The sequence below is a fragment of the Eucalyptus grandis genome, chromosome 11 (assembly GCF_016545825.1).
Source record: "Eucalyptus grandis isolate ANBG69807.140 chromosome 11, ASM1654582v1, whole genome shotgun sequence".
Lineage (NCBI taxonomy): Eukaryota > Viridiplantae > Streptophyta > Magnoliopsida > Myrtales > Myrtaceae > Eucalyptus > Eucalyptus grandis.
Window position 1 is genome coordinate 44,429,159 of NC_052622.1, and position 27,748 is coordinate 44,456,906.

At 38.6% G+C, this 27,748-nt stretch overlaps 4 protein-coding genes and 1 non-coding gene across 8 annotated transcripts; 3 read left to right on the forward strand and 2 right to left on the reverse strand.

The window, feature by feature from the left end:
* The first annotated feature begins 736 nt into the window (after positions 1 to 736).
* Positions 737 to 4,441, forward strand: LOC104426616 (aspartic proteinase oryzasin-1). The gene is made up of 14 exons (XM_010039731.3): positions 737 to 895; positions 1,159 to 1,558; positions 1,649 to 1,709; positions 1,850 to 1,944; positions 2,033 to 2,145; positions 2,234 to 2,402; positions 2,511 to 2,550; positions 2,677 to 2,741; positions 2,843 to 2,956; positions 3,046 to 3,110; positions 3,185 to 3,341; positions 3,438 to 3,557; positions 3,824 to 3,906; positions 4,084 to 4,441. The coding sequence occupies exons 2-14, from the start codon at positions 1,193 to 1,195 to the stop codon at positions 4,166 to 4,168; spliced, it is 1,533 nt and encodes a 510-aa protein (XP_010038033.2). The 5' UTR covers positions 737 to 895; positions 1,159 to 1,192; the 3' UTR covers positions 4,169 to 4,441.
* A 36-nt stretch (positions 4,442 to 4,477) lies between these two features.
* On the reverse strand, positions 4,478 to 4,548 carry TRNAG-GCC. Its single transcript has one exon. It is a non-coding gene; the product is annotated as a tRNA-Gly (tRNA).
* Positions 4,549 to 6,200: 1,652 nt separating this feature from the next.
* LOC104426617 (U3 small nucleolar RNA-associated protein 18 homolog) lies at positions 6,201 to 9,339 on the reverse strand. Of its 2 annotated transcripts, none has more exons than XM_010039732.3 (2): positions 9,117 to 9,339; positions 6,201 to 8,561 (listed from the first exon to the last, which is right to left on the reverse strand). In XM_010039732.3, exon 2 carries the CDS (start codon positions 8,536 to 8,538, stop codon positions 6,844 to 6,846), a length of 1,695 nt encoding a protein of 564 aa, XP_010038034.2. In that variant the 5' UTR covers positions 8,539 to 8,561; positions 9,117 to 9,339; the 3' UTR covers positions 6,201 to 6,843. The 2 variants fall into 2 exon arrangements, with proteins under 2 accessions (XP_010038034.2, XP_010038035.2); XM_010039733.3 differs by having other exon boundaries at positions 6,201 to 8,566.
* A 4,106-nt stretch (positions 9,340 to 13,445) lies between these two features.
* Positions 13,446 to 16,841, forward strand: LOC104426618 (phospholipase A1-Igamma1, chloroplastic). Its single transcript, XM_010039734.2, has 4 exons — positions 13,446 to 14,043; positions 14,123 to 14,518; positions 15,087 to 15,557; positions 16,547 to 16,841. The coding sequence occupies exons 1-4, from the start codon at positions 13,586 to 13,588 to the stop codon at positions 16,791 to 16,793; spliced, it is 1,572 nt and encodes a 523-aa protein (XP_010038036.2). The 5' UTR covers positions 13,446 to 13,585; the 3' UTR covers positions 16,794 to 16,841.
* Positions 16,842 to 17,856: 1,015 nt separating this feature from the next.
* On the forward strand, positions 17,857 to 26,622 carry LOC104426619 (ATP-dependent kinase-like protein notR'). 3 transcript variants are annotated; one of them, XM_010039735.3, is made up of 12 exons: positions 17,857 to 17,998; positions 18,612 to 18,742; positions 18,890 to 18,933; positions 20,222 to 20,299; positions 21,185 to 21,377; positions 23,723 to 23,753; positions 23,811 to 23,890; positions 24,339 to 24,412; positions 24,988 to 25,074; positions 25,733 to 25,794; positions 25,923 to 25,951; positions 26,039 to 26,622. In XM_010039735.3, exons 1-12 carry the CDS (start codon positions 17,941 to 17,943, stop codon positions 26,129 to 26,131), a joined length of 960 nt encoding a protein of 319 aa, XP_010038037.2. In that variant the 5' UTR covers positions 17,857 to 17,940; the 3' UTR covers positions 26,132 to 26,622. The 3 variants fall into 3 exon arrangements, with proteins under 3 accessions (XP_010038037.2, XP_010038038.2, XP_039161605.1); XM_010039736.3 differs by having other exon boundaries at positions 23,832 to 23,890; XM_039305671.1 differs by lacking the exons at positions 17,857 to 17,998; positions 18,612 to 18,742; positions 18,890 to 18,933 and adding an exon at positions 19,762 to 19,906.
* The last annotated feature ends 1,126 nt before the right edge of the window (positions 26,623 to 27,748 follow it).

Below are 27,748 nucleotides of genomic sequence, written 5' to 3' on the forward strand. Positions count from 1 at the left end.
GACTGAAAAGACATAAAGACGAAAATGGGCGTGAGCCGAAAGACGCATGCTCTCTGGCGGCTTCGTCTCTTGCCTACAGACTTATATAACACAGGACTCGAAGGAAATTGCTCGTGGCTTCTTCCTGGAGAGAAGATGACAGACCAAAGGAAATTGCTGGGCGGCTTCCTGAAGAGAAAGATGACAGGCCAAAACGGCAGGGAACAAAAGGGAGAGAGGGGGTTGAATCCATGGTGCCCAGGCATGGTTTCTCGAGTCCTAAATCGGTCTATTTTCAGCATAGTCCAAGACAAACACCATGTCGTTTTAGGACTCAGTTCGATCGTTAACGCTGTTCATTTCACCGTAAGCAAGCACGGCACGTAGTACATTACAATCTTTGCGGTTACTTTACAACAGCTTCGTCATCAGATCACGACGAAAATGAACGAATGTGCGGTGGCCAGTAACCCGAATCATACGACGCCCGTGGAAGGGAATTGCTGATTTCTGCAGATTTTTTGTGTGGTCCGCACACGGTGTGGTGTGTGCTAGAGGTAAGGGAGGGTGGTGACACGCACCGGTCGTGCCATGAAAGCACTTGTTAAGTGATAAATTATGAAAACTCTACAGTTTTCAATGCACCGACATCTCTTGTATTATTTATAATCTACACTTTTATAATTAGATTATTCCATAATTTTTTTATTAAACCAGTGCACAGGAGTCACCCATTAACACTGCCATTAATCATTTCTTAAGTTTATCTGGTCAATCTTCAAAAAGTAGTCTGCTATGGGCTAGGCAAGACTGCTTGAAGAAGCAACAACAGACAACTAGCCAGCCTTCACCCTACTAAATAAAGAGCCACTACGTCAGTCTCTTTATCCATTATGGTTTCCCTCACTGAACGCAGGTATGAACTTTCCTACTTCTCAGCTCTTGGTAAATACAAAATCATGCTAGTTTTTATTACAAGTGCATGGACGTGTGCTTGCTATTTAGAATGGACGAGAATTACTTAATGCTCTTGTAGTATCTAATCAGGTCAAAGAGCCAACAAATGACTTGATTTGAACCAAATTGATTGAAAAACGATGTTATGGAATTGCAAGTTATGTGCAAACTGGTATTTCTCATTGCTTTTTACATGTCGAGTTTTGCTTTCTTGCTATGCAGCTTGTGAAGCATATATAGATTAAACTGGACGAGAATGGCCACTTCCAAGAGCCTCATCATAATAGCCTTATACTCATGGCTTTGTTCAAGCTCCTACTCATTCGAGGCTAATTCCTCGGAGGGGTTGTTGAGAATAGGTTTGAAGAAGCGGACACTTGATTTTGACAGTGTAAATGCTGCTAGAATTAGCAGAGCAGGAGACCATTATTACCTTAGAAAAAGGGGATATACTAGAAGGAATCAAATGGACTCAAAAGCAGAAATAATATATCTGAAGAATTATCTTGACACCCAATATTATGGAGAGATCGGTATTGGCACGCCGCCGCAGAAATTCATGGTTGTCTTTGACACCGGGAGCTCCAATCTTTGGGTGCCATCTTCAAAATGCCTGCTTTCTGTAAGTGACCATGTTAATACACATCTACGTTTTTATTGTTCATCCTATGCGAGTAGTTATGAAGTGCGGAAACTATTTACCTCTTTGCAGATTAATTGCTATTTTCATTCCAGATTCAAGGCGAGACTGTCGAGTACTTATACCAAGATTGGTAACAGATTGTTCACTGCAAGACTTCAATTACATCATCAGAATTTAAATCAATTAATTGTGATGTGTAAGAATTTGCCTGTACGAATTCACTTCTGGCTGTTGCTGATCTGGTTTCCTTTCTTGTTCTTATTAATCAAGGAATACCATGTAAAATCCACTACGGTTCTGGTTCAATATCCGGAGTCTTTAGCCTAGATAATGTCAAAGCTGGGGATATCGTCGTCAAAGATCAGGTGTGTGCTGTGTGTCTGCTTTCTACTCTTCCATCAAATCAATATTTATTCTAGTAACTGCTTTAATGTATACTTTCTCATCCTTCAGGAGTTTGTTGAGGCTAGGAAGGAGGGGTTTTTAGCCTTCTTAGCTGCTCAATTCGATGGGGTACTCGGGCTTGGATTTGAAGATATTGCTGTTGGTGGAGCAACACCATTGTGGTACCTTATGCGTTGATCAGTGCGTTCTATTTATGAGAAGCTTTTGGTAACGGTGCATTCCCCATGTTGGTTACTTTAATGCTTGCAGGTATAATATGGTGGAACAAGGTCATGTTGCTCAGCAAATATTCTCAGTCTGGTTGAACCGAGACCCTACATCAACTGTCGGTGGTGAGATTGTCTTTGGCGGTCTAGATTGGAGGCACTTCAGGGGCGAACATTCTTACTTCCCAGTTACTCAACTGGGTTATTGGCAGGTCCAGGGAGAAGAGATTTGACGTTTATGTTTTTAGTAAATATCGACTCTTCTAATAACTCTCCTTGTCGAAAGATCTTAAACCTGACTTTGTCTGCAAAATCTCCAGATTGAAGTGGCTGATATTCATGTAGCCGGCAATTCAACAGGTAACAACTGATCGTGCTTTGAGTTTGCGTTTTTACTGTCAGTAGAGACATGCTTGTTTCGTTTATCTTTAAAATGCTGATTCATGATCCAAAAGCACTCGCAACATCCAATCATGTTGATTTCAGGATTGTGCGACCATGATTGTGAAGCCATTCTGGACACGGGAACATCTTTTCTTGCTGGTCCAACTGTAGCAATCCCTTCCGAAATATTTTTTTCAAGATCAATATTTCGTGTTCATTTTTTCCCTCCTATAATTGCTTACGCCATTTTATGAGTTTCCTTTCACAGAGGGCAGTCGCTCAAATTAATCACGCGATCGGAGCGGTAGGGATTGTGAGCTTTGAATGTCAAACCGTCGTCTCCAATTATGGAAATCGAATATGGGAATATCTGATATCAGGGGTGTGTTTCTTCCTATGTCTTGGCGATTGTTCATGTCCTTCTTCACAGATAAACAAAAAACCCCAATCCTTAACTTGCCGTCCGTGCAGCTGCGCCCGGAAACAGTATGTGTGGATGTCGGACTGTGTTTATACAACGGATCCCAGGATTTTAGGTACAGAATTTGTCTTGATTCCGACCTTTCAGAAACTTTCTTCTGGTCTAAGAAATCAGTTTCGAATATTGCAGCACACAAATGGATAAGACGTTCAACAATGGGACCGAAAAGGGTTCTTCGGCAAATGAGACCGCTCTATGCACTTTCTGTGAGATGATTGCCTTTTGGATTCAAATGCAGCTCAAGCAGCAGAAAGCAAAGGATAGAATTTTCAAATATGTAGACGAGGTGATATTCCGTGAAAGATATCTGTTTCTGTGACGAACAACATCGGAGTTAAACAAGCTGAAGCAAGAGTTCTTTGTTTTTTTCCATATGCTGCAGCTGTGTGAGAAGTTGCCAAACCCACTGGGGAAGTACTTCATCGACTGCGATAAGATCGATAACATGCCACACGTTTCGTTCATCATCGGCAATAAGTCCTTCCCACTATCTCCTCAACAAGTAAGATATCCTCATGCTCGAGAATTCCTCAATCCCTTTCTACGTTCGAATTTCGTACTCTTTACCGACCATCAGGATCGTGGCTACAAAAGCAATACATTTCTCTTATTTCACATGAGCTGTCGTACAAATTTTGTTGCTGCACTTGCACCTTCAAAGTTGGTTTCGCTCGAGTCTTCAAGGTTCTCCATTTGGAACTCCTGAGTGAACAATGGTTTCCTTAGGACACTGACCATTTCCTTTTCTTTTTGGGAGCAACTACACAGTACGTTGTCAGAGTCGGACAAGGCTGCTCGACAATCTGCGTAAGCGGATTCGTTCCTCTGGACATCCCAGAACGTCGTCTCTGGTAGGTTATTCTGTCAATAAAGCATGACTCTATGAGTTTGGTTTACTTCCTCGGCCTCCTTAAAAATCATTGTGAACAAGCTTACCTTTTGGGCATCAGATGTTTCCAAAGATGTAGTAGTCTTATACATGTCTCTCTGCAATATGGTGTGGAAGTGACATGACTGCATAATCTCAGGATCCTAGGGGACCTGTTCATGGGAGCATATCACACGGTGTTCGACTTTGGTAATCTCAAGGTCGGATTCGCGAAGGCGGCCTAGGAATCTCCGAGTTCTTGGTCTCTGGGAACGGCGAGTCTGTAATTCGTCGATGTTGAATAATGTTATGACAAGTGATGATTCTAAATCAGCCATGCATGAAAGTGAAGGTGAAGACTACCCTCGTCCTTGTATAAATGCTGGTATTTCATGAATTGTCTTGTACAAATCGTCAAGCGCAAGCGCGCGGATTGTGGTGTTTTATCTCAGCACGACAGTTTATATCATTTCCATATGTAATATTTCAATGATAAAGGACCTAAATTTCCTCTGAAATTTCGAAAAATTAATGAAATACAAAAATAATAGTGTTGCACCAGCCGGGAATCGAACCCGGGTCTGTACCGTGGCAGGGTACTATTCTACCACTAGACCACTGGTGCTGTTGTTGCATCGTGAGGTGTGAAATTTCTAGACATCTTTATTTATGGGAAGCTTAGCTTAGCTATACAAAAGTATGCAGACTAACGTGAGGAGTTGTCTCTTTGATCTTTGCTGGAGGATTAGGCCACTCATAGCTCTCTGCTTATTTGATACGCATAAAATTTAAAGACATTACTACCTAATTTCATCGATAGATTATCCAAATTCTCATTTTCATACGGTAAAATTGATGGTCATATGTTTATTGAATTTTCTATTTCTTGTGTTTTAGTGTCAACATTTGGGTTTTGTTGCCCACACCGATCACTCCAACAATGCAGCTTTTATCTGGCTTATATGATCGGCAGAGAATTGGATCATCATTCTCGTATTTGTAGTTTTTGTTAATGCATGCGATGGTGTATCTTAATGTGTAAGGTTTATTTTCCAAGCCACTTAATTAGATGCATAATTTGTATTTAATTACCGTTGTCCGATAAATTCAGTGGCTCGCTCGGGCAGGAACCGGGAACCAGATATCGTGAACGGATGCACCTCGAGGATTTTCATTTCCCATCTAATAGATATGCATAGTCGGCTTCTCTGAGTAAGTGGTGTAATTTAGAAATACTGCAATTGCTCAAGGAAAATTAAGCAATTACATGTTCAGAACTAAAAAGGGAAAAACCACAGTCTCGCACTAGACAATCTCTTCATTATCAATATCAGTATCAAATTTCTTTTCTCCAAGACAATTTGCTTAAATTGTTTTCTAGTAGGAAGCTCACGGCATAAGATACGCACTTAAACAAACGAAACAGACGAAAAAGTGACAAAAAGGATCAATCGTTGCAGGGCGAGGCGATGCGCATATTTACCTATTAAATTAATGGGTTGGTGCAAAGTAAAAGGTCGAGACTTTTCCCTCATTTCAGGAATTCAAACCAAAAAGTCTTATCATTTGTGCAACTCCTAAGTTCGGCACCTATTCTTTGCCGAAGTCTGAGAATCTATGCGAGGCCAGCAAAGACATCTTCACCAAGGAATAGTGACCACCTTTGAGGAGCACATGCAAGAACTAGAAGCAGAAGAAGAAACTATTCTCAAACAAATTGCAGAGAAATAGGAACAGAAAGGTGCCAAGGAAAACCTAGACAAAGTTGTTACAACCTAGACAGGACGATTTTTTGTGTGGATTTGGATAATGAGCAAAGTGTATGGTCCAAGTCTGAGGAGAATTTAGGATTGTATCTCAGAGTTGGTGCCCTCGCATTCTAAGATACATTAAAGTGAGAAATATATCTGAAAATGAAAAACGAAAAAAGGGCTGTAAGCACACTCATGATGTTGGTCATAAGCACTGTTTCTTCATCTAACTGCACCTATAGGTCCGTGAACATGAATGTTTCACAACTCCCATCTCAGTGAAATATCCAAGAGGACACTTACAGGTGATACTAACAATGATTATTTGAAAGTATGTTTCAACTGCATCGTCACTACTACTAGAAAAAACTAAAAGTGACATCTGTCCTTCAGTAGTAGACATGGACCTGATTATCTCAAACTCATATGAGCTAGCAGTTCACTGGGGGCCATAGTCATTCGGTAGATCAATTTCACAAGAACATAAGAAAGAGTTCTGCTGCAGTATAGGTAGGTAATCAGAAGATTCATGAAAGTATATATAATGAACAAGACCCTCAACAGTCAATTTCCACAAGAATCCGGCATTCAAGTAGATTTCCAGTGTACTGAAGAGCCAAAAAGTGACAAGCACACAAACAACGGTTATCAAAGCAGAAATTGTTCTGCAAATACAGAGAAAAACTTCAGACACTTTTGTTGGGTTTAATTCAACATAATCTTAGATTCTAAAGCATGCCTTGCATTGTCAATTGCCTACAAAATTTTTCAGTCATCGTGCAGGTTCAAATCATCTACACGCATCTTAACAGAGCAGAACCTGATCTTTAACCCATGCATACTTCTTTGCCCTGGCAGTTTCCTCATATTGGCTTCCCTGGTGTTTTTATATGTGAGCAATTTCAGGGACAAAAGGGTCATCAGGGTAGGGTTGGTGAGAAGAGAGCAGACGGAAAGGATAGACAACACCCAAGGCCACCAAAACAGAGGAAGTAAGAATTCTCAGTGTCATCAATGATTTATCAAAGGGAGTGAAGCAACCATCATCCATAGCGTTGATTGATTGAGAAACTTTCACCAAACCAACAAATCCCGAAAATTTCAATCTTTCGACACAAAGGAGGAATGTCCCGGCACTTTGATCTAGGATGGCAAATCTCAATTTTGAATCATGCTCGATTGTAATGGTGCAACTTGTATAACAGAACTCTTCCAGCAGCATTTCCTACAGCCAAGAAACCTCCTCCCGGGCTGAAATCAACACTGCGAGGGTATTCCAGACTCCTATTTTGCAGAGGAAAATTCGAGAATACACTAAAGGATGGGACATGTATCAACTTCAAACCATTCTTCTTCAAGCCCGAGCAGATAGCCAATATTTGGGCATCATTATTAAATTTTAAGAGATCCACTTTAGTTGTTAGATTCTCAATGGCTTTGATTGGCTTTCTCTTCCCACCCAAAAACTCGTGTCTGTTGTAAACATTCACGATGCCGCTGTCTGAACCTGCAGCAAACAATGCTCCATTGAAAGAAGTGCAAAGTGCGGTGCCATTAATACAGCCCTCATCCACAGCTTTATGAAAACAAGTCCTTGTTCTTAAATCCCAGTGATAGACCTGCCCATCACCACCCGAGCTCAGCAACTCCTGCCCATTATTAGCAAAAGCTATGGACCGCGCAGTGCCGTTCATCTTCAATGTTCCAATCAACTCCTTTGTCCTGGATGAAACTAGCAAGATGTAGCCCTCATTGCCTACAAATGCAATCGTGCTAGAATCGGGAGACACCTCAAAAACTTCCAGGCTCTTCTCTTCCCTTCCGACAAGGGGGCCTATTTTATCAACCTTCGCTTTCACCAAGTCAAAAGTATAAAAGAACTTTCTCCTTCCTGATACAATGACCTGAGATCCATCAGGTGTGAAGGATGCTTTTTTGATAGGGCAGTCATCAAGAAAGATGCTCTGTATTTTTGTGTTGCGTTTGCCATCAATTTGAAAAAATCTAAGCCTTCGATCTAGTCCGGCAGCAAGCATTAACTGAGCATTCCGATGAAATTGAACCGAATTAATCGGACCATTTGATGGATCCTCGGCATTTGCGTCAACAAGCCTCGAATACTCAAGAAGTCCAGGCAAAAGTTTTGCACCTGTCTTCACCACAAGGTCTTCATCAGTTCGAAGAATGTTGCCCAACGGTTCAGCATCGTCATGTGTCCCGGCAAGAACAACCCTGTTTTCTTCTTCATCAGATGATTCGTCATCATAGGAGCTATCTTTCTTATCAAGTTGGGCCCACTCGGTCCCAGGATTTAGCTTAACATGTTGAGCCCTTAATCTTGATACATACTCGGAACCAGATATAGTACTTTCATCCTCTTCCTTCCTCAGTTTTCTCAATCTGTTAACAGTAGCTATGTTAACATTTGCCTTTTCCTCTTCCTCATCCACCCAAACAGGTTTTCTTTGCTTCATCTCCTCTTCATCAGTCAAATTATCTGAGGACTCAGAGTCCTTCTCATAAACAGAAAGTTGACTATTAGCAGAACGGTCAGTGAAGAATAAAGCAGGACTGTCCTGGGCCTCGTCCAGGACTTCTTCTCTGTCCTCCTTCCCAAACTCAACAGGCGCATAGAGGGATCCGAACAAAAAGTTCTCGAGCTTTTTCATTGTCTTCTGCTCTTCAATCTCAACAAGACTCTCCTTCTCTTTCTTCCTCTTCTTCGTCGTCCTTGAGATATCCACATCTAATTCTCCTCCTTCATCGGTCAGCTTTTTCTCTCTCGAAACCACAGACTCATGGTTTTCATCACTTTTCTTTTTGTTTTTTATCTTGGATGCAACATTCTGAGATATCAAACTCATCTTTCCCCACAAAAAGAAACGACCTGCACTGCAAGAACAAACAGAGCATTAGATGACAGCTCGACAACAACGCCATCGATCAAGGATGCAACTCATAACGATCATTTAAATCAAACGGGTTCAGTTGAATCGCATCTCTGTTGAAATATAAAATATGTCACTCCACTACTACCAAACACACGGTCCAACATTCGCGGACTAACGAGAAAATAACCAACCCCGAATCCCGCAGATGATCTATCAGAACGGATGCCTACAGGATTTTGAGGTTCACTATTCAGGGGTTTCGACACCTATAGTTGCTGCACACACAATGTCGCTACAGTTTCCAAACAAGAGAGGAACGTAAGAAACCATCCAGAACCGGGAAGCAGAACTCCCACGTCACTAGAAGGATTCCACAAAACCAAAATTAATCATCGGCTAATACATTCAAAGGCATAATGGTAGCATCAAACTGTGCATATATCCGATATAATCCAGTAATGCCTCAGTCCAAGTCATAAGTTCAGACGCGAAACCACACTTTCCGGTCACATCACTCGTATATGGAACACAGAGAGGGATAGAGAGCTCACCGTCGCGGCCTTAGTTCGCAGTCAGACCGACGAAGGAAGCTGGATATGGGGAGGCCTCGCGCGGCTCGCGAATCGGCCTTGGACAATCAAGACCACCGGCGGTCGCTGCAGATCGCCTCGGTGGCTCCGGCGTGCGACGGTGGCGTGACTGGCGGCGACCGAAGTTTCAGAGGAGATAGAGAGAAAGGACTCCACGGAGATGGCGAGGTACAACGACGGAAGAGATGGGAATTTCTTAAATCTCACCTAAAACCCTAATTGACAAAAAGAGGAGCAAATGTTAGGGGTATTCCAGTAATTAGACTTTCAGGTGAGTAATGGGGAACCATTTTATTTTATTTTTTTTGGGGGAAAATTTCAAAAAATAGTGTGAAGTAGCCTAATTTTCTCAACTAAGAATTTTTTTTTGGGTCAAAAACTAAGAATTTAAAGTGGACATTATTTTAAATAAAAGTTTGAAAAGATCAAATTATTTAAAATAAAAACCGATGCATTTAAATCATCTTAAATAAGGGTCTTTAAGGCTATAATTTTATTGGCCATCAGAGAATGGATATTTTGGTAAAAAATTGTAACTATATTTTTATTTTTATTTTTTTTTCATCCCTTTTTCTTTTCTTTTTTTTTTTCTTTCCTTCTTCGGACATGGCTGACGGAGGTCACCCTCCGTGGTGTCGGGCGAGGATAGCCCTCGCCCAATCCCACAAGGGTGAAGGGTTAGCCTCGCCAAGGTCGGACAAGGGTAATCCTCACTTGGGTGGGTGAGGGCAGCCCTTGCTATATCCGACAAGGGCGGCCCTCGCCCTCGCCAGCCTAGGTGAGCCCTATTCGGCCTCTGGAGAGGGCCTACTGGCCCTCGCTTTTGGTTGGCCAATGTCACTAGCCCTCTCCCAAGCATCGGCAACCCTACCGACCATTGTCATTGCCCCATCAGCAATGGGACGGTGGGGTGGTGGCCATAGGCAGGAGGGAGCACCTCCCCCAACACCCACCCGCCTATGTTTTGTTTTCTATTTTAATTATTTTTTAGTTTAAAAAAATTAGAAAGATGAAATTGCCATTCATATTTGGTGAGTTCAAGCCCTCTTTAAAACTAATATATACACTTCAGGTCTTATTTGAAATAAGATTTATTATGTGCCATTATCTGAAATAATGTCAATTTTAATTATTTATTTGAAAAAATGATGACACTTTATATCATTATTTAGAATTTTTCCTTTTTTTCTTTAAAATTAGAAAGTAATTCAAGGCAAACTCTATATCCAATTCTACGTGACCAAATCACCCCATTTTCATATAAGAGATAAAATTACCCACAATCATTTTATTACATGTAAATTGGGAACACCGAATTCATTTACTTTCCTTCATATGATCCAATTTTATCAATCGTTTTGTTTTTGTTTATTATGTATATTAAAGGCACAGTGTTTTCTTTTTTATCTTGAGATTTTACATGCATAAAATTAGCTCGAACAGAGATATTTCAAAAAAAAAAAAAAAAAAACCTTGTTCTCATTTACGTTTTCAAGCAAATCTATGAATTAATTGTTAAGTAAAATCTAAGAAAACTGTCACATAAACAACTTTTTTACACAATCACCATGTTTATTTATGCATATTACCATTAAGCTCTTTATTATCGGTTGTCTTTTATATATATACACACATAATACAATGATCAAATACAAAAAGGCAAAATCCCTCTTAAAGATTTTTTATGACAAAATTACAGTTACATTCCCCAACGTGAAATCCTAAGAGATGAAATTCCGAAGGCTTTGCATGAAATAAGAACTTTTTTTTTTTCAAAATGCAATTGGTGGGAACAAATTTATTTATTTTCCTTTTTATTCTAGTTTTTACATATTTATGTAGGATCCACTAGCCATAAGCAAGAATATCACGTATTCTAATTTTATTCATTGTGGATATCTCGTATATGTTAAAGGCATTATATTTTCTCTTTTATTCTTATATTTCACTTACGTAAAAAAGAGCTCAAAGAGAGAAATTTCCTTTAAAAAAAAACGAAACTCCTTTTTATATTGTCGAGCAAATTTTCTGGATTGATTGTCAAGTAAAATCAAGAAAGATTTCGACATAAACAAATTTTTACACTATCACCGTTTTTATTAATTCTTATTCAAGCTCTTTATTATCGGTTGACTTTTATATGCAAACACATATGATGGTATGATCAAGTATGATAAAATAAAAACCTCTTAAAGAAATTCCAAAATTAAATTACAGTTACATTTTCAACGTGAAACTTTGAAAATTGAAAATTATATTAAATTAAAGCCTTGTAGAAATTAGAATTTTTTTCAAAATGCAAATGAAATTGCATTCGTCTTATATTGACAAAAGTAAATTTCATTCAAGAGTGTTTTAAAAAGAAATCAAGATACCTCTATAGGCATCTTTTCTTCACGTCAATGTTGTTGGTATATTTCTAAATACTCCTATAAATCTTATATGCTTTATGTAAAAAGTGCTTCGCCAATAACAAGAAATTTATTATTTTTTTTACCGTGAGTAAAGAGGCTTAATATTTTTCTAGAATGAAGTTAAAAAAATAAAAAGATGTACTATGAATTTGTGAGTTTGAAATAGGAAGGACAAAGAATAAATAATCTTTTGTAAGAGCAATGATGAAGAAGATATTAGTCTTATTTTCTAAATAGTAATAAATTTAAATTTGACAGAAAATCAAATAACTAAGTTAAATCAAAATTAAGGACGATTTTTCTATCTAATAAAAAAAGGAATAAATTAAGATATACAAGGAGTGAAAATATTTCCTGCCTCTAGTTAAAAACGAAATTTACCCTGTGAAGTTTGCACTCCATAAAAAACATATCTCACGCCTTCGTAATGTAGCAACTGTCCATTACTTTCTAAATTTGTGTATGTATGGAAGTTTTTAATTTCATTAGTAAAAAAAAAAAAAGAAGGTGGTAAATTCAGGTATAGATTTTACTTGTGAGAATAATAATTATAAGATTACATTATTTTCACAAACCAATAAATTAAATATTATATGAATATGGCTCCCTCCCAGGATGAACCAAGCAGAGTTAGCTATTGCTATCACCCTCAGCAGCTAGGCGAGCGATGTACCTTTATTCAATTGGCAGTTGCTATATTCTTCAAATTTCGTTACGTAAATTTTATATGTCTCACTCTCCAAATTGAGATTTTATCAAAATATTTAAATTTGTCCCTCTCACGTTAAAAGCGACTCATTTTATCAATTTCCAAAATACTCATAGAAACTTGTTAGGAGAATTATAAAAAAAAAACCATAAATTTATTATAATTGTAATGTTCAATCCTAATTTTATTTAGCTAATTCAATTCAAAACATTTTGTAATTGTGTCAATTCAGTTCATCCAATCAATTTTGATCCACTAACGCTGACATTGACCATTTTTAATGATATTTTATTTTTTGAATTTTTTATTATTTTTCCTTTTCTTTTCCTTTTCTTTTTTTCCTTTTCTTCCTTCTTTGCTTCTTTTCCCCACGGTAGCCACCGTGGCTCGCCGGCCACTATGGGAAAAGAAGAATCAAAAGAAAAAAGAAAAAGAGGAAAAGATATGAAAAAAAAAAGAATAATAATAATAAAATCAAAAAATTAAAATATTATCAAATAATGTCAATGCTAGTGCCGGCCGGCGTCTACTTTGGTACTAGTTAATCAAAATTAGTTAGATCAACTAAATTGACACAATTATAAAAAAAAAAAAAAAAGGATTGAATTGACAAAAAAAGTTTATAAATGAATTGACATGATTATAATAGGTTTAAGATATTTTTGATAATTCTCTTGAAGCTTGTTTATTAGGATAAGTATATAAAATAGGGATTAAGGTTTTGATTTTGGCCAATTGAAGATTTAAGATTGTATTATGATCAATTAAAATCTTAAAATAATGTACTTTCGTCAAGTCCGCAATTGGTCAATCAAGGTTTGAAATCATAATTTACGTATTTTTTGCACTTATCCCTATATTTTTAGAGCAAGAGAGACGATATAAATGAACTCCGCAATAACATGAAATTCGACGTGCGGAGATCATTTTCGGTTGGTGTTGGACATGCATACGGAGATAGAAGTACAAGATGGGTTTATAAAAACGATGTGATAATAAGTGTTTTTCCATATAACTTATTTAAACCTCAATTTTTGTAGCAATTCTACACATCGATAAAAATCCAGCAGGAACTTTCACGAAAGTATTAAGATATGTACAACAAGTATTCTCTTGATTCCTCCCTTTTTAAATATAGGGCAAGTTGAGGCGTATGAACCTCATGGGTGTGTTTTATAATGAGGGATCATAGCTTTGGAACCAGTGCACCAATAATAATATAACATCGTATCATATCCGACCTCGACAGACCAACCCCACATGGCCTTAAATCAAACCTATCCGATCCAGCTCCGCCCATCTCCGCCATGGCCACCTCTCTCTCCTCCGCCGCTCTCTCCTCCTTCCTGCCGAGCTGCCGCCAGCCCGACCACCGTGCAATCACCCCCCAGGTGTCCCTCCTCAAATGCTTCCTGAAGACCGAGAAATCGCCACACCCTCTTCACATTTGCCGGGTCCTGTCCAAAGCGCCGAGCGACCATGCACCGTTCGCCATCGAACACGACGAGGACGTCCTCGAAAGAGAGAGGTACGGCGGATCAGTAGATCTAGACGGCGAAGGGGGAGCGAGGCCGGCCGCCCTGCTGCCCGAGAGACGGTTGTCCGACGTGTGGCGCGAGATCCACGGCGAGGACGACTGGGTGGGCATGCTCGACCCGATGGACCCGCTCCTGAGATCCGAGCTCATTCGGTACGGCGAGATGGCGCAAGCGTGCTACGACGCGTTCGACTTCGAGCCCTTCTCCAAGTACTGCGGAAGCTGCAGGTTCCAAACTCGTTTCAAGCAGATCATGTTCTGATATAAAACAGTGAACATGACTGATGTATTTTCTGCTGCACCGCAGGTACGGGAAGCACGAGTTTTTCGAGCGCCTCGACATGAAGGACCGGCCCGGGTACGACGTCACGCGGTACCTGTACGCGACGTCGAACATAAACCTGCCCAACTTCTTCATGAAGTCGCGGTGGCCCAAGGTGTGGAGCAAGCACGCGAACTGGATCGGGTACATGGCGGTCTCGGACGACGAGACCACGCGGCGGCTGGGGAGGCGGGACATCGTCGTCGCGTGGAGGGGGACGGTCACGAGGCTGGAGTGGGTGGCGGACCTAATGGACTTCCTCGTGCCGGTGAGCTCGCAGAGGGTGCCGTGCCCGGACCCGGCCGTGAAGGCCGAGTCCGGGTTCTTGAGCCTGTACACGGACAAGGAGGACGACTGCAAGTTCGCCAAGTACTCGGCTAGGTGAGACGGTCTTTAAATTTTTCTTGCACGTTCCTTATTGTCTCTCGAATTAAATTATCAAAGTTTTGTACACAAAAATTAATATTTTCTTTGTTTTATAGCTGACATCTTCTGTCTATTTACGTGTCAGGATATTTATTTTTTTTTCCTGAATTTCTATTGATGCCAAATGAGAAATTGACACAAATAATTTATAAATTTTGACTAAATATGCAATGTGATCTCAAAACTTTTAATTTGTTAAAATGGTTTTGAATTTTCAGTACATGTTTAATTTCTAAAATATTCTCTACTATCCCTAACATTGAATATTTTTATATAATTCAAGGTCTACCATGAATATTTATCAAAAGTTTAGAAACCACAAATTAAAAGTTCAAAAATGATATGATACATTGAGATAAAGTTTATGGATTATTTGTGTAATTATCTCATGTCAAATAAATAAAAAAACCTGATGAACTTGCAATATTCAATTAGGATTCTTTTAATGCATTGTCAAACTCATAATTACCGAATTCGAACGTGCATAATAATCGCACAAAATTGATTCATTTCCGATCATTAGGGAACAAATCCTGACGGAAGTGAAGCGCCTGATCGAGAAGTACCCCGACGAGGAGCTCAGCATCACCGTGACGGGCCACAGCCTGGGGAGCGCGCTGGCCGTGTTGAGCGCGTACGACATCGCTGAGACGGGCATCAACGTGAGGCAGGACAGCCGGGCCGTCCCGGTTTGCGTGTTCTCCTTCGCGGGGCCCCGGGTCGGGAACGCGCGGTTCAAGGAGCGGGCGGAGGTGCTCGGGGTGAAGGTGCTGAGGGTGGTAAACGTGCACGACATGGTGCCCAAGTCGCCGGGCCTGGTGTTCAACGAGCGGTTGCCGCGGGCGGTGATGAAGCTCGCGGGGGGGCTGCCGTGGAGCTACTCGCACGTCGGGGCGGAGCTGGAGCTGGACCACGAGCGCTCGCCCTTCCTCAAGCCGACCGGGGACCCTGCCTGCGCCCACAACCTGGAGGCTCACCTCCATCTGCTCGACGGGTACGTCGACGCTCTTACCTCGCACATAATGTTTTTTTTTTAGCATTATCGAGGATTCCACGTGAATCGAAACGAGGTCAAGAGTCTTCTAGTCCAAGTAGGATAAAAAAAAGACCCCGTTTCATCGGAGGTCGTTCTCGCTCCGCCAAGTTAGCTAGCTTTTGTTTGATTAAATTAAGGTTCTAGCTAAGATTTTTTGATTAATAAATAAGATAATATCATAGTCTATCCACCCCAAGTAGACATTACAAAGAAGAGTCGCCATCCGATGGTTGTTCTCATTGTCCAGCTGGTGGATGCAATCATGATATTATCACGACAGGTTTAGCCCATAAAATAGTATCCAAACTGGGAAAAAAAAATTAGATGGTTGACGTGTTATTTAATTTTGTGATGCTCACGATTATATATTTCTTTAAACGTTTGTAATATATAAACATTGCTATGCAAATTTGCAACTTAAATTTTTTTCTTTTGGAAATTGGTTGATTTTTCAAAATTTGGCTAGAAAGAAAAACAATTTGTTTTCATTTTTCATGAATTTAGTTCTTAAACGACGGTAAAGATTCCATGCACCATCGGCCTAACTTTCTAGGTATTTGTTTCATGTTAATGGTGATGCATGGAACAAGGAGTTCTTTTTTTAATTATGGGCGTCGTGTTTGACTTGTTTGTGCATATCAATGTGACACAAACAAACAAATTGCAGTTGAGGCATGATACTATCGTCATGAATTGTACTTCCACAATAATCAATAATATTATTAAAGCTTCGTTCATTTCATAAAAAATAATTTTTAAAAAAACATTTTTCAAATCTCTAATGTTCGGTTCACATAATCAAAATTACTATAGGAAGGATTCGACAATGCATTATTTGTAGAACCAAAATTATTAGATAGAATACAAATAATGTTCCAAAGATTAGAGATGCAATTTTGGAATTTCACTGAATATTTTATTTTAATTTTTTGATGATGGGGTTGCAGGTACCACGGGAAAGGGCAGAGGTTTGTGCTGGCGAGCGGGAGAGATCCGGCGCTGGTGAACAAAGACGCCGACTTTCTGAAGGATCACCACCTGGTCCCACCTTTCTGGAGGCAAGGCCACAACAAGGGCCTCGTCAGGAACCACGAGGGCCGTTGGATGCAGCCCGAACGTCCCAAGCCGGAGGATCACCCTGCTTTCATGGACCATCACGTGGAGCAGTTGGGCCTCCATAATGGTCGCGCTTGATCAAAATAAATAAGGGATGAGCCACATAAATAATTCATGAATTTTAATTTAATGTCTAATGTGATTTCTAAACTTTTAATTTGTTCAATGTGATCCAAGAACTTTACTTCAATATGTAATATCTATGTGAAAATTTTTAATATTATCATTTCTATAGTTTATGGATTAAATTGAACCAAAAGTTTATGAATTTTATTGAATAAATTAAAAGTTCATGGATTTATTGAACAATTTAAAAGTTTAAGAATCATATTATACATTATAATAAAATTTGAGGACTACATTGCATACTAAGTTAAAGTTAATAGATCATTTATGTCGTTTTCCCAAAAATAATATGTGAAATATGTTTTGTTTAGTTGAATATGTGAAATGGGGGAGGTGTGTTGGGCTTGATTGTCAAATACAAGCCCAGATCAAATTGACCCATTTAGCTTGTATTTATCTATTTTCATGTAACACAATAAGAGCGACTTGTACATGAGTCAATCCATGGCAAATTTAAGTACATCCGCACAAAACACCCTTATATAGCACACTTTTTTTTTTCAAAGAAAAATAATAAAAATAGTACATCCGAAAAATTTAGAAAGTTGGAATAATTATATATAACTTTAAAAATTTTAGAAATGGTTGCATCGCCAGACTTTTCTCCTTCTGTTGGGGACATGGCAAGCTTTTACCTAAACCGGTGGAGTGGCGGGACGATCGTCTTTTTCGGGCAAATAAATGGTTGACATCTTGAAGACCAGGTTGCTATTATCGTACTTTGTTAAGGCAAACATATGACCTTTTATTTATGGTTAGATTGCGCTTGTTTTATGAAAATATGAATTTAAAAAATATTTTCTTAAAAAGGACGAGAAAAAAAACCATGCGAAGCTCAGGCAAAAAATTAATAAAAAAAAGAATTTAGTGGACAAAATGCGGTTAAATTTGGGGCGTGTTTGTTTGTTTTAATGAAAACTTCGTGAGAAAAGTTTTTCTTTACGAAAATTATTTCAAGGAAAAAATTAATTAATTTTCATTTATTCTGGTAGTTTGGAAGAGCCGTTTCCTTCTTAACAGACAGAAGGTGAGAAGCTGTCTCGCTGCGATGCTGTCGCTCCTGTTGTAGCTTCGCTTTCGCCGTGCAGTGTCGCGAAGAATGGAGGTCTCTTCCATGGCCGCCGTTTCCAAGGCGTATCTCTCGTCACCTTCATCAGGTCTTCCTCCCCTCACGTATTTCCAGTTCAGTCCCGCATTGTTCTTCACGACTGATCAGCTTCCGTCGCGTGGCATCGTTTTCCTCTGAGCAATCTTATTCCTTTCGAATTCGCCTCCGAATCATGCAATTCCAGAATTCAGTACGCGATCGGTCGTAGTTTTCTCTGCGATCGGCGAGTTTCGCTCGGCGGTCGGATTATGAGAGCTGCAGATTCGGGAGGCGATGAGTACGATTGGGTCGAGAGCGTGAATTTGCCAAAATCGACTCGATTGATTGTCCTTTCACGGGCGTGTTGGAATTAGATGTGTAGGGGACCCGGTTATGGAATTGCGAGTAGTGAGTAAAACCGAGGCACCCGGTCAGGTGCAAGAACAGAAACTGCTCGAGTTCGTTCAGTTGTTGTTGAACTCGGTATTACAAGGTCTCGTCGAGTTTATTCGCTTAAGTTCTTGCTATGTGCAGCCAGCTTTGTACTCGTGAATATAACTAGGCTGTCATCCAAACACGAAATTGAGCTGTTAGTGTTACAGAAAGTATCTTTTTTTTTTAAATTATTGTATCCCTTTGTGAATTTGCTAATCCATCTTTAATAAACTGACCGTTGATTCCAGATGCATTTATGTGTGAACGGATAAACTTTGCCAAATGGCAGCAAGTCCCTTTTTTTTCAACATCTAGAAGGAGTGCAAAGACTTCAAGTGGTCGAGGCGGTCTATCATTTGAAAAGCGATTTCGCATGAAGGTCCGATTGATTACTGACCCATTGTTACTATTGCCAGCTCTCTTTCTTTCAAAATCTTTCCATTTTTTTTTAGATGTGATGAGATGATCATATTTTTTCTTCCCCAAACCCCACCCTGTCCCACCTTTCTGCCCATTGGAAATGTAGGTTTTCTGCAGCCAGAAGAAAGAAATTCCTACCGTGTCAGCCAGGTATCTTCTATTTGAAGGCTATCCATTTGCTTATTCTGAAAGCATGCACCAATCTACTCTGAGGATATATCACAGTCGAAGTGCTTCTGTTTTGCACTGCCGTTTTAAGTTGCCATATGAGTGATTCATGTATAGTCATCCTTAATTTGTCTGCTTCAGATTTTAGATGCATTTTATGCTGCTTGCTTTGGTTTTCATTGCGGAGCATCATGTGCGTACATACTGTAGTAGAAAAAGGAAAATGTTAAATGTTCCTCTAGGGCACTTGTTTAGGGTCGTCAATTGGGCTATGAAAATGTTAAAGAGTTCCCCCAGGGCACTTGTTTAGGACATGTCTGAACTTTTATTGTCGAGGGCAATATCCTAGAGTGAAAAACTTTTGGGATAATCACTAAAACACAATCTCTGCTTTCCCCTTAACTACACTTTGCACTCTGTAATTTCAAAACTTATATTTCGCACCTTCTGTTTATGATTTTACATTTTATGCCATAGATCTCAAAGGAAAAATAAGGGAATCCGCATCTTTTTTTGACGGAGGGTAAAGTGTGTAGTCTATTGCTTCATGTAAAATGAGTAATTGACTTCACATGGTCTAATTGTCTTGTCCATGTCAAAACATATAATTTGATGTCAAATCATGTAACTAATGTTGCTAGGTTCTACTAACAGCCAGACAATGACGTAGTTTTCTTCACTTAGCAGCATAAATTGGTGATTTTCGCTGTGTGGATTTGATTGGTTTTATTTCCCATGTATCCTTCTGCTGTTAATTTTTTTAGGTTTTATTGGAAGTATGTTATTCATGTTCCTTTACACTATGTTTCGGAGCAAAAGATTGGGAGGAAAGCAACTGCAAAGGAAGAAATATCGGAGGGATTAAAAATAGAGGAAGATAAAGAATGTCTTCTTGCTTGTCTGTATGGGGGGAATGTCAAAGAAGGAAAATGAAACAAAACCACCAATATAACATGTATGATGCCATGCAATTTCATTTTTAAGGGATATTTGAGAAATACAATTAGATTGTGTCTTTTTATCTATTTCTGTCCATAGTTGGAGAGATTAAAATTCGCCCCACAGAAAAATTTCACCTCCAGAGTTGACTCCCACAACTTTTTCTCCTCTTTCCAAATGGTGGAAGATCACTTTCCACCCTCATAAGCCTTCCACAAATTCCTTCCACCTATAATCCACCTTTCCCAAGCAAATAATTAATTTTTATCTCTTGTTTATCTATTTCAACTGCTGCAGAAAAGCTTGATGCTGTTTACTTTATACTTGCTAGGTGCATGGATGATGTATATGATGCTTTGGCTAAACATCTAGTCCCTACAGCAGCGGTTGCATCAAATCCTAATTCAAAGTAAGTTGAAGCTATTTAAAATGGGAAAACACCTGCATAAGTTATTACATTTTGTTTGTTGTTGGGTACGATATGATTACCGCTTACTCTCAAGTCCTAATAAACTATGCTCCTTGATCTCACTTGATCTAGTCCAACTCAAGCTCCTCTTAACTTCCACTGCCTTTCTCTTTCTATACTTAATTATTCTATATAAAACACCATGGATTTACCCAAGTAGAACTTAGATCAATCTTGAGCGAAGAAGTCTAGAGCTGCAAGGATGCTGGATGATATTCCGACAAATAATGACAAGATGACTTTTATCCATGAATATAATGGACTGAGGCTGTTTAAAGACTGTCTCTTTCACCTTGCCTGGGAACTTGCATTCTTGGGGTTGGATTATTTTGTGGGTGAACGCTGTCTACAAGGAAAGTGGTTGCTTTTGTCAGAATAACTGCTGAGATTGGAGCTTGTACGGTTTTCCTCATTATTAGTTAGTCACTTCTGCGTCATTTACCCCCTTCCTATCATGTGCATCCTCCCATCCCTTTGTTGCTTGAACTAAATACAGGTGACTAATCCTGATACATGTCCATGATCATCATTTTTACTGGACCAAAATCAAACCCACACACAATGGTTTATGTTTTTCATCTACCATTTCCCCCGTTGAATTCATAACTTGAAAGCTATACTTTAAAAAAAAAATTATGGGACACTTCCACTTGACTGATTTCTTATCCTTGTGCACAGCTTTGTGTTAAAAAAAAATTATGGGACACTTCCAATTGACTGATTTCTTAACCTTGCGCACAGCTTTGTGTTAAGTGTTTATCACGCTGACCATTATGACCATGCTTGTTCCTCACTTTGTGAAATAACTTCATTCAAGTATTGCAGGTATATTTTGGGTTTGGCCGGTCCTCCTGGTGCTGGAAAGTCCACTCTAGCATCAGAGGTAGTACAAAGAGTGAATAAATTATGGCCTCAAAAAGCTTCTTCCTTTGATTCTCAAGTGGAACCAATGGATATTGCAATAGTCCTTCCCATGGATGGCTTCCATTTATATCGCTCTCAGCTAGATGCTATGGAGGTGAGCGTTTTCTTTTTTTCTGTGATTTGCATATATAATTTTACAATTTGTGAGGAATGATCTATGTGGTCTTTTAGAAATCATAACTTTTATGGATTGACAAAATGCTTAATAATGGTTTGCAGTAAGATGCCGTCAGAAAGCAATTTCTGGTGATGTGGTTGTAATTTAGGGGGTGGGACCCATTGTACCGATTTTCTACCCCACTCCCAAAACAAACTTTACAGTTGTTCTCATAAGCTAACCCTATTCTTAAGTACAGGAGTTAAGTTGCCTGCATTTGTTTGAATAGGATGCTGAATGAGATGCTGGATCTTGCATTTTGTGTGACAGTTTGTTGCCTTTTTTCCTCTTCTTGATTGAGAAGCGTCGATATGTAGCAAGAGAAGTATGGCAAAGTTCAGTGAACACCTCTAGATGGAGGCAAGTCAAGCCATTGGTAGTTTATAAGAAGCTAGTGAGCAGTTGTTTGTCTCTTACCTTCAGCTTTCCTTAAATTAGCTTCCGCTAGTTGAAGAGTTTCCTTAGCTTCTTCACTACCCTTTTCCGCGTCATTTACTACAATAGTGACCTCTTTAACCCCACTCCAGATATTCATCAACCCTGCCCATTTACAAATTCTTTTAGTGGTTTAATTAACAAATGGGTCTTAAAGAGTCAAGCTAGCTCGCCCAATGATGAGCAAGCTAGAGGGTCCTAGTGGCTGCCTATTCCATGTAACTAATAACACTTGAAAAGCCTATCTGGGCTGGCATCTCCATTTCTAAAGGGAAGAAGTGAAAAGGGAAATGAATATGAGAAATTGCTTTTGAAAAGGTACATAATAAAGTGAATCCAGTAAGATGATGATGATGCACATGGTGGGGAGGGGGAAGGAACTTGTGTTGATGGAATTCTATGGATTGTGATATGTGAGCAACATTAGAAATTTACCCAGTGGAGGAAAAAAATAAGAGAAAAGTTGAAATGGAAAGTCAGAGACTGCGATTAGCCTTCCTTAGCTGGACAACTATCAACCTTGATGCTTGTATAAAGATTATAGTCCCTGTAAAATTCCTCTTACAACCCGTTTGGTTATAGTGATGGAATAAGGTTGTAATATAATAGCTGTTCCTCAGTATCGTGGTAGAGTTGTAATAATTATTATGCTGTTTGGTTTAGATAATATAATACCTATTACTCCGTTTGGCTTCATATAATATGTAAAATTGGGGGAACAATGTCAGAATTTCCCCTAATATCAGAATTAGAGGGAATATAATAATTATCACTTTAATAGTCAATTATGATTTTTCATGAGTTTAATACCCCAATTAGATATATAATTTTCATGTTAGATATTCAGTGTTATTTTTATTAATTTATTTATGAGTATAATTAAGAGTTAAGCACATAGCATGTGATTAAATTAGAAAAAAAAAACATTATAGCGATTATCACTTAAATAAATAGCCAATGATCAGTGTAATGCCCCCTATACGTTATTAAAGTGCTACAAAATAATAGATGAACTACTATTTAATAATTAATTGATGATTATGATTTGAATTTAGTTGCATAATATATGATTGTAATAACATTAATATTATTCACTACATAATTAATAGTATAATTGAAATAACAACTATATGATAATTTGACTATTGATGAATACTATTAGTAATTAAAATAATCATTTTATTTTGAATGTATAATATAGAATTATGAAAATTTAGATAATCGTACCTGATAGTGAGTAACTATCATTATGCTAATTATTATACTATGAATGATTTTGCATTATCAAGATAATATGATTATTATTACATCAATTTTTATTTAATAGTCATATAATATGAGATTATGTCAAAAAAGATTATAATTGGTGGTATCATTATATAGATAATATAAAGAAACTTAGTTATATTATGATTAAAAATTTAAAAGTGGTAGATTGAATGGAAGAAAAGAAATAGGGGTATTTTGGGATTTACAGCCAGTCTATTATAGCTATTAGACAGTGGGGCCATGTAATAACTTTTACAGCTTTGGTTGTAATACATATTACTGCAAGTAAACACTGCAATAGGCGGTTACCCTGATATAGATTTGCAATGTGATTGTCATCACTGCAACTATACGTGCTATTAATTATAAGATAATAGTCATCACCTAATTATCCCACTTTCAACCTAGCCCTTTTTCACCCAATGGAATCTTATAGTGAATATTTGCTACAACCTTTGTTCCACTCTGATGAGGACCATGAAAATGTGTTATTTTCAATCTCTCCCTATCATGTTATACATACTTCAACTCTGAATAGTGCTGATCCAATTTTTTGGTTTGTATTATTTGGATGTTAGAACCCGGAGGAAGCCCATGCAAGAAGAGGAGGTGAGACTTTTGTAGATATTTTACCATATTTGGGGACTTCTCCAAATTGAATAGCAGAGCCTTTCTGTGACATTTCAGCTCCATGGACATTCAACCCTGAGCTGCTGCTTACTTGTCTCAAGGACCTGAGGGAACAGGTGATTTGACTTGTTAATTACTTCTACCAATGTGTTTTTCTTTGTCACAAATTTTTTTATCCATATTCCAGGTCACCACTTGACAGTATTGTATTAGCTGCTCACTCTTTAGGTATGATTATGTCTTTAGGTCATCAGTGGCCTTTTAAACCCAGTGTTGGCTCTTTCCTATAGTTTATCATGCTCAACAGTAAATGCGTTTTTTTTTAAAACCAAAAAGAAATACACGAGAAAACTGTTTGCTGGTTAGACTTTGTTGTTAAATTCTTGTTAACTTCTAATGTCTGAATTGAAATGCTTGAGATAACAAGCCTTAATTTTGGTTTCCTTTTCTCTGTTTTTTTTTTTTTTTGGGGGGGGTGTTGGGGGCTTGTTCAAACCCCAAGGGAGTGTTTGCAGGTTCATTCCTTGCCAATAACATGTTCTGTTTTTTCACATTTGTTTCAAGGGATCAGTTTATGTGCCATCCTTTGATCACGGCATTGGAGATCCAGTAGAAGATGATATCTTTGTGAGCCTGCAGTAAGTATCTGTTGTATCTTCAATTTCAATTCATCTACTTTTTGACATATGGACAGTGAAATAAATGAAGTGGGAAATCTTATTATGGTGCTTAACAATTTTTTGATACAGAAGGTTGCTAATGGTTTAATGGTGAGTAGTAGGGTCGTGATTACTTTTTAACGTTTAAACTAATAGATGGAAAACAATGCATTGAAAATATGTTAAGCCCTTTAATAGATTTTGTCGACTCCTAATATCTTTTCCCTCTGTTGATAGGGACTGAAACCAAAAGAGCAGCTGCGTCCTCTTCTCCTGTGCAATTTTTAAACTGGAATTATCTTTGTCTTGGGATGTCTCTAATTTTTCCAATATTAACATCCAATTTTGTGAGAGATGGCAAATCTCTCTAAGTTCGTGTGTAAAATGGTTAGAGGGGATTGTGCAGTGGAATTTTTGGCTAGTCTTTCAATGAAAGTGCATATCTTCCAAATGTCGGATTGTGAGAAATATAGCATGTTGCACTGGTAAAGCAACTTCTGCATTTGTGGAAATTAGTGTATGTGTTTTGAGGGTTACATCGACCTGTTTTGCAGGCACAAAGTGGTTATTGTTGAAGGAAATTATTTGCTGCTGGAAGAAGGGGTTTGGGGGGATGTGTCGTCCTTTTTCGATGAGAAGTGGTATAACTTTTGGTTTTACAGCCTCTCAGGCCCTTTATGAAATTGTGCATGATCTCTCATTAAATTGAAGTCGTAGGCACCCACCTATCAACTATTCCTGAGACAGCTTAAAATAATTCAACAAAAAGTGGTAAATCTGCATATGCTATGCATTATTGGTCTAAATCACAAAGCATAATTAAACATTACAAATACATCAGTATGCAAAGTGTTTCTAAATGCTGCACGTTTGAAGGCATCTGTATGTCTTCTTTCCTTTCTACCAGAACAGCTATAATGAATATATCATCATGAGGTAGGAATTTTCCGATCAGTTTTTTGCATTCTCACTTGTATTACTGAGCTGAAAAACTAACATCATGGAGTGTTTAGGATGTTGGCGCATACCTACAAAACACCAGGGCCTAATCCTTTGCTGTTTGAACTCTGGTCCAGTTACATTAGAATGATCCATTTGCATTTGTGGCGTGTAGTTTTGATGGTCATTATTGCTGCTTTGGTTGTGAATTGAGATTTTGTCTATGGATGCACTAGTTCGATTGACAGGCAACTGATGAATTGCGTCTTAAGAGAGAAGTATTATGTTTGCTATTTCTTCGTGATCTCGTAATGTTGCAGCTGAGGAATGTTATTTAAGCAGTGTGATCCTTTCTGCAAGGTTTATTGATGTTGACATCGGCGCCGTCATGGAAAGAGTTGTAAAAAGGCATATTTCCACAGGTGGTTGCTTCTTCCAGAGTTCAAGCTTTTTACTTGGTTATAGATCTCTATCAATTTCTTCTTCAATTGATCACTAATGGGAGAATTAGATTAGATATTGACATACTTTAGCTTTCTTTCATTTACAGGAAGGCCTCCAGACGTTGCTAGATGGCGGGTATGCTGGTCTTACTCTTCTTCTAACTGAATGAATCCCTTAACCTCTTCATAATCCATTGCTTGAACACTGAAAGTAATTTTGTAGGTAGAATACAATGACAGACCCAATGCAGAACTTATAATGAAGTCAAAGAAGAACGCGGATTTGATAATCAAATCAATTGACTTCCAAACGTGAATTATCTGTGTTTGCTTTTTCAAGGAATAAGAATCCCGAGGTCGGTCAGGTTTCCAAACCCTTGGGATTTGAATGATCAAGACCTAATGCGTAAGCTTTCTATTGAGTAACAATGAAGATAATAATGTGGTCCAGATGATGCTTTTCTGGCGAATGAAGTCAGAAAGTCAGTGAACTGAACTGTACAAAGCAGTCAAAGAGAGAGCGTTTCCAAAGTGTAGTTTAAGGAATTAACTCTCAAATGGGCCAGCTTTTTTTGGGGGGGGGGGCCATTTAGGATTTATATGTGATTTATCCAGTGGTGTTACTGAATGATGAATTTTCAGTCTGTTTCAATGTTAATGAATGATGTTTCCAAATGTTTAAATTTGCTCTCAGTGCAATCTAAACACTGTTCTGCTTGAGCTATTTTTGGGTGTAATTTCTACTGCGATCGGCCAATCTGTATGGGTTGATATGGAGAGTTTGAATATTAACTACTTTGGGATCTACTAAAGCAAGAAGAAATGGGAAGTGATTTTTTGTGGATGGTGAACCACTTTGGGCCATCTGAGTCGGGAGCTGAGTGCAGTCTCAATCATCATCAGATGTATGAAAACCCACGTTGTTGTACGCGTGGTCCAGTGGCTGAGATAGATGTTGGGATACGGGCAACTGTCAAAATCTTCAAGATATGATTTTGTTCTTTAAAAAGAAGGAATCGGCAAATTACTTTTTCCAAGTTTTTGGAGTCGTTGCAACGTGCCTGATGATGTTTCGGTTTTGGAATTAACTGATTCAAAACGTCCTCCTCCCAACGATAAACATAAATATTCTGCTAAAAGAATTAAGTATTTTTAAAATAAAAAGATTACTTTATTAGAAAGAAAATACTCAGGAAAAGGGAAGAGGGTTAAAAAAAAAAGAAGTAAGAAAAGAGAGGTAGGGCGTGGATGGAGGGCAAGGCTATTGCGGCCACCACTGCTGCCGCCGGTTGCCTCCACCGAGGGCAGATGGGGCCTGAAGTTGATCTTAAGCAAGAATGAGCCAAGCTAAGGGGAACTTGCTATTGCCTAAGCTGCGTGAACCAAGGAAATGGTGGATATGCCCAAGCTACTCGGATATCTTGCCAGTTAAGTTCATGCTTGCCAATCCTCATATTTAGTCAAGTAGATCATGCTCAACTATCTCAATTTTCAAGTTGAGTTGAGTTCGAGTTGAGTTTTGAGCATCAAAGAGTTTGAGCTTGAAATTTATATTAGCTCGACTCGATTCGATTCCATCCTTAATTATTTGTCTCGTCGTTTGCATTTTAGATACTTGTTTTGATTTTTGAAGTACTCTTGTTCTTTATGTATCTATTTGAGGATGGATTTACACTTACGTCCTATCATTTGGTTAAAGATGGATCGTGACTCTGGCCGAAGTCAATTACAAGGGCACATTGAAGTGGATTCCAAAATGTTAGGAGGAATATCGCCGAAATTGACCGTGTGGGGCGATGGCAACTGAAACCCACATGGGCAGCATGTAATTTTCCAAAAGAAAGTGAGCTTTGAAACACAAGTTGTATCGTATGTAAATTGGCTGTTTACCCAAGAGTGATGCAAAAGGATCCCATAAGAATTTGCGCTATCG

Coding starts and splice junctions, on each gene's coding strand:
- LOC104426616 (XM_010039731.3), top strand. CDS start 1,193: ATGGCCACTTCCAAGAGCCTCATCATAATAGCCTTATACTCATGGCTT. Junction 3,111..3,184: donor AACGGATCCCAGGATTTTAG/GTACAGAATTTG, acceptor CGAATATTGCAG/CACACAAATGGATAAGACGT. Junction 3,342..3,437: donor TTTTCAAATATGTAGACGAG/GTGATATTCCGT, acceptor CATATGCTGCAG/CTGTGTGAGAAGTTGCCAAA.
- LOC104426617 (XM_010039732.3), bottom strand. CDS start 8,538: ATGAGTTTGATATCTCAGAATGTTGCATCCAAGATAAAAAACAAAAAG.
- LOC104426618 (XM_010039734.2), top strand. CDS start 13,586: ATGGCCACCTCTCTCTCCTCCGCCGCTCTCTCCTCCTTCCTGCCGAGC. Junction 14,044..14,122: donor AAGTACTGCGGAAGCTGCAG/GTTCCAAACTCG, acceptor GCTGCACCGCAG/GTACGGGAAGCACGAGTTTT. Junction 15,558..16,546: donor CACCTCCATCTGCTCGACGG/GTACGTCGACGC, acceptor ATGGGGTTGCAG/GTACCACGGGAAAGGGCAGA.
- LOC104426619 (XM_010039735.3), top strand. CDS start 17,941: ATGGAGGTCTCTTCCATGGCCGCCGTTTCCAAGGCGTATCTCTCGTCA. Junction 23,754..23,810: donor AGCCCATGCAAGAAGAGGAG/GTGAGACTTTTG, acceptor ATTGAATAGCAG/AGCCTTTCTGTGACATTTCA. Junction 25,795..25,922: donor AAAAAGGCATATTTCCACAG/GTGGTTGCTTCT, acceptor TTTCATTTACAG/GAAGGCCTCCAGACGTTGCT.